General features: G+C 39.2%; 1 protein-coding gene across 2 annotated transcripts; it reads right to left on the minus strand.

The window, feature by feature from the left end:
* Positions 1–228: 228 nt before the first annotated feature.
* LOC110428824 (uncharacterized) lies at positions 229–5,393 on the minus strand. 2 transcript variants are annotated; one of them, XM_021444747.2, is made up of 3 exons: positions 4,114–5,393; positions 2,198–3,450; positions 229–1,872 (listed from the first exon to the last, which is right to left on the minus strand). In XM_021444747.2, the coding sequence occupies exons 1-2, from the start codon at positions 4,321–4,323 to the stop codon at positions 2,218–2,220; spliced, it is 1,443 nt and encodes a 480-aa protein (XP_021300422.1). In that variant the 5' UTR covers positions 4,324–5,393; the 3' UTR covers positions 229–1,872; positions 2,198–2,217. The 2 variants fall into 2 exon arrangements, with proteins under 2 accessions (XP_021300422.1, XP_021300421.1); XM_021444746.2 differs by having other exon boundaries at positions 230–3,450; positions 4,114–5,391.
* Between the last annotated feature and the right edge of the window lie 215 nt (positions 5,394–5,608).

Below are 5,608 nucleotides of genomic sequence, written 5' to 3' on the forward strand. Positions count from 1 at the left end.
AGGGTTTGTCAATATATAGTATCATCTATTGAGGTTTAAAAGATATGTCTTGAGTAATTACAGTTGAAAACACAAATTACTTAATTGAATAACCAGCAATGGAAGAGATATGTCTTTTGGAGAAATCCTTTATAAAAATCCAAAGTAGAGATCAATTCAACACACAACAAAAGACAACTAGTTCTGATGTCAAGAAAAATTATCCCAGTAAGTATTTACTATGCATAGAGTGGATTACAGAGTGTAGTCAATGGGAAACCTTATTATATCCTAAACCTATTCGATTCAACCTGTTGTATACCATAATTGGCAAAACCAAAATAAATATGAAGAAAAAGTAACATCTGCAGCACGCGTTGAAGACATCTCTTTCATTCTCTGTGTTTCCATACTCAGGCCAATGGCGCCCCAAAAGAGAAATGTAGCACAGCACCAGCATCAGGTTGTGATTCCATGGTAGCCAAACACAACCCTTGTATGAGCAACAGTTAATTCAGCATCAAGAACAAAGCACAGCAAAAACAATTACAACAACAAAAGCACAGGTTCTTTATATATAGTTTATCCCCTCCCAATCCAAATAGTAAAAAATGTAGAAACAAATAAGAGAGGCTGGCGTACGGTGAATGAATGTTGTTGTAGTTGAATTAATGACATGAGAACTGAGGTAAAAGTCATGTGCGTGCAAGGTTTAAGAATCAATTCTTCTGACCCCTGTGGACAAAGCGTGTAAAAGGAAAGTTCTACTTTTCTTTCCTTACGACTTGTTCAAATGTTGGTACACCCAGATTAGTTTGTTCAATGAGGAAGGAGGCTCAGCCGACTACAGACCGCAGCTCCAAGAAAAATTGATATATTTCGTCACAGCATATTGTCAATACTACAGATAGAGACAATTATGCTTTCTTTTTTTTCTTTTTTTTTGATTTCTTGGATTAAAAGACATTTGCAGTCATTTGTTTTGGCTTTATTATGTTTGAATGTGGATAGTGATAACTGCTGACTTGATGACTACATGTATCTATAGACCACTTCAAGCCCAGTCCATTTTCTGCTTCAATGGATAAGGACACAAAGGTTGTTCTTTTTCTGTAGAGCTTTGATGGAATATTGGGCTTTAGTCTTGTCCATACAACATAAATCACCTCACCCAAACCCATCTACAAACTCCCGGCAGTTTAGTCTTGGGGCAGCAGCTACACATGGTCATGCACGATGCTTCTCTCTTTTTTTTTGCCAAACACTGTTCATGCAAGCTTTCAATATCCACCCTTAAACCTAAAATCTGTACACAACCAGTAAATTGAAATTTTACTTATAATTTGAATGTGGAGTGAAGTGTATGAATGAAAATAAGGGCTTAGATTAGATGAAATAGTCTTCAAACAGATCAGAACAGAACAGAACAGAATTCTCATGGGGATCAGTCCAAGGAACTAAAACAAGTGAAGGAACATTCAATTTGGGTCAGAGCTTCAGAATGCCCCATGAATAATAGAAGAAACCAACCTCGATCCAAGAGAGCTCAGCTGGCAGAGCATTTGCATTTGTCTAACTTTTTTTATTATAAGCTGTAACCGGTTGCAGTTCTCATCTCATCATCATTATCATCTTTAAACATAAGAGCCACAGACCACTGCATTGTTTGCAGGCTACAAGTCTACCCAAAGCCACACACAACCAAAGTACTTGCCTGGTTGCAGCTGATCAGTTGCAGGTCACAGCCTACAAGCCTCCGTTATCCCCATACGGCCATACTTCACTTTCAATGCATTAAAGTCATAACTGCCATGCATTGGAAATCCAACTAAAAACTCAAAAAATGAATCCCAGATCCCAATTTCATATTTATCTTCTGCTTGCAGAGGTTCCCTGCATTTAAAGTCTGTTACTTAGTTGGTCATCAGGAACCAAAATCAGAATTGCTGGTTAAGGTTGACAAGTAGAAGGCTATGACAAAAATGTTCAGGGAGAAGTTATATTCGTAACTTTAGGAAATAGTATTAATTCTTCAACAAGTACTATACTTTACCTTACTTGACAACAAAGGCACGGACCAAAACTGTGCATGTAATTAGGGGACTTTTAGAAATATTGGACATTGTAAGATTTGTAAAACAGAAAAGATACTAGCTCGATGTTAGGCTACAAGAGAGGGAAAGAGAACATAGATGTTGCATGTGAAAGGGTCAATTACCAGGCCTAGCATCTCTTTTTCTATATAGGACCTACGAAAAGATTCAAGAGTAGTACTGTTATCAATGTATCTACCAAGAAAAACCAGCAAAGCCCATGAATGCCATAGCTTGAGAATCCCGATGAGGCAATAAAATGGGAATTCTGATTCAAATTCCCATCCCCCAACTTTGCCCTGGAATTGGGCTCAAGCAAAGTCCCACCTCCTTGGCATGGCTTTACTCCATATGGAGCATTAGTTGCTGTCATTAACCCAACAGGGTAGCAGAGGTTTGGGTTATTCCAAGCCCCAAAGCGCCTCCCCATTTTCCCATAAAACTCTTCAGAGAATTTAAGCACTCCTGTCAGATTGTTCCCATTTAGATAAAGCGCTCTAAGACTAGGCAGAGATGCTAGCTTTGATGGGAGATCGCCTGTGAGATTGTTGCCACTAAGACCCAGAAATCTCAGCCTCTTCAATCCACAAAGGGACTCAGGAATATCACCTGTCAAGCCCACATTAGAGAGATCCAAAATGACCAGATTTTGCAAGCTTTGCCACTCTAGGCTCATAAGATCTCCACCTAATGGGTTGCTAGATAATACCAACTCTTCCAAAGAATGCATCTCTACAATTGACTGGGTTAATCCACCTGAAAACCTGTTGTTTCTCAAATCCAAAAGGGTCAAGTTCTTCAGATACGCAATCTCTCCAAGCAGCTTCCCCTTCAGTTGATTGTTGCTCAAATCAAGCTTCAAGAGTGAAGTCAGGCCGCCAAGAGCAAAAGGCATATGGCCTGAGAGTGAATTTCTACTTAAATCCAAGATTAACAGCTCCTTTAAACTTCCAACACTGTCTGGAATTTGACCAGTGAACCTATTTCCAGCCAGGACTAGTCGATTCAAGTTACTTAAGTTGCCAATATTTATTGGTAATTCTCCTGTTAATCCATTTTCTAGTAAGACTAAAGATTGGAGCCTAGTAAGGTAACCAAAGCTAGTAGGAACTTGCCCAATGAGACCTGGGTTGGCTCGAAACTCTAATAACTCTAAGCTGCCAGCAAGTTTTTCCAATTTACCGCCAGGGATGGTAATCCGATGTCTGCCAGGTGAGATGAAACAATTGAAAAAGCTGAGAGATTTTAGGTGCTTAAGCTGGAATAACTGTTGCCTAAATTCCACATTAGGGGCACAACCAAGAGAGTTGTCATGAACTGGACCAATGCTCAAAGCAGTAACATACCATAGGCCACCAACGATATCACAAGAGACCCCCTGCAGAAAAATTCAAAGCAAGATATTACCACTCAATCAAATCTGTGACATAGCTTATGGTACCAATTAAGAATACTAATCATTTCTAACAACATAAATCGATTTAATGAAAGGCAAGTGATATACTTTTACAGCATAGTTTCAGAATATAGAGAATATAACAAAAAATTGACTGGAAAGTGTTTCTGCATGCGGTTTGACTCTGACTAGTGACAATATGCTGTTTGGTTTCTTTTGAATGCAAAATACAGTAGTCCTTTGGCACAACCAACAGCCTGGTGGCAGCTGGAGTTTTCCAGCTGTCTTGAATGGTAATGGGTTGATACAGCATACCATCTCCTCGCAGATTCTCCAAGCACAACGGAGAAACATCCCCCGTGCTACATGTTAACTGTAATGCCTAAAGTAATCATTTCGGTTCACACATAAAGGAAACTGCTATTACAAAGAGATCATTAAATAAGATACCCGAATGTATATCAGCCTATACAAAAATGTATGTTTATAAATATTCTTGAATGAAAAAACTTGGAAGTACAAACAAAACTTCATCTCAAGCACAATTAATGAAGGATGAAAGAAGAGAAGGGGTAATTCGTAAATGGGAAACTAGCTATGAAACAGTAAATTCCACCAAGAAAGGTTAAAACTAAAAAGTATTACCTGTATAGGAGTCCAACCACAGGGATCTGGATAGAGATCTGAGCCATTCCACCAATTACCTACAAAGCCTTGTATGGCAGAGTACAGAGCAGTTTGCTCAGCTTTCTCCATGGGAGCTACTTCACTGTCTGCTTGGCCACAGCACCAAACACCCAAACACAAAATGCAGACAGCCAAAGTGAAATGATTGCTTCTGATAAGCATCCCCATGACTGGATACCGTTAACAGCACAATCTTTTCAACCTCAGGAAGTGAAAAACAAGTATAGATAGGCTTAAACGAACCGAAACGTGTTGGTCGTCGAAAAAGAGCAAGGAAGAAAGATAAAGATGTTACTACAAGCTTAAAAAGGAAAAGCACAAGACCTTTTCAAAAAGAAAAGCACAAGGCTTTCGAAAGGTCAAGGAGTTTCCACTGCCAAAACAAGGGAAAGAAGAGAGACAGAAGAAGAAGGGAAGAAGGGAATTCAAGCCATCAACATAGCTGCAAAGGTCTTAAGTATCAGTATGGGACCCCTTCGATGGCCAGTTGTGTGTGTTTGAAAAAGCTTGTTGGATAATGTTGAGAGGGAAAGGTACAAAAAGATGGTTAATTGAAAAAGGAAAAGGAAAATGGAGAGAGCATTAGAAGCAAAGGAATAAGTTGAGCAGTTTGCTTCCTTGTGTGTTATTGGAAAGCTAAGGTAAGTAATATAGCAGAGCAGAAAGAACACAAAAGATGTAAGCACAGTTCTCAAAGCCAAGAAAGTAATAACAGTAATGACAATAATAACAAGATCAAAAGCAGTAGAAAGTAGAAACTGAAGGGGCTTTGAGTGCTGAAAGCGGAAGGAAGGGTGACCCTTTGCACGGCTCTACTTTGCCAGCCCCCTGTGATTCTTCCCTGCAGACTCCTTTTGGGTTTATTGGTAGTGGTATTACTACTAATAATTACTGATAATTATTACTTTTTCATTTAATGTATTGCCAGAGATGGTTAAAGAGAGTGGTGGTTGAGGGATTTATTGTTGGAGAGTGTGGTTAAGGTTGTAGGATTAGTTAGGGGTTCAGGAAGGAGGGGACCAGTGTCCGCTCAAGCAAGAAGAGCATGAAAATGCATGCAAGACAAAGTTGGGTTTTTATCTCTTTGCTTTTCTGAGCTGGTGGGTTTCTGAAACAGTACTGTTCAGACGCAGAGAGACGTATGAAAGGACAAAACAGCATTGAACTGTGTTAAAAACAGTGGGGATTCTGCCTGGACTTCAAATATAGATTCAGAGCTTTCTTGGGAAGAAATGGCAACTGGAAATTGGGATCGTAAATTAAGCATGTGTGTGTGCTGAAATGGAAACCTTGGTTTGTAACAACATAATGGAGTGAACAACTTGGTTTAGTTCGGAGATTACATCAAACCTTTGATAGTTTAAATGATCGTTGATCATGAAACCGGTTCATTATGCAGCAAACAAAAAACTGGCTCATTGGTTGAAAAACAATTTTCCCAAATGAAACCTTT

Source organism: Theobroma umbraticum, unplaced genomic scaffold (genome assembly GCF_002168275.2).
Source record: "Theobroma umbraticum cultivar Fairchild unplaced genomic scaffold, ASM216827v3 scaffold_4583.0, whole genome shotgun sequence".
Lineage (NCBI taxonomy): Eukaryota > Viridiplantae > Streptophyta > Magnoliopsida > Malvales > Malvaceae > Theobroma > Theobroma umbraticum.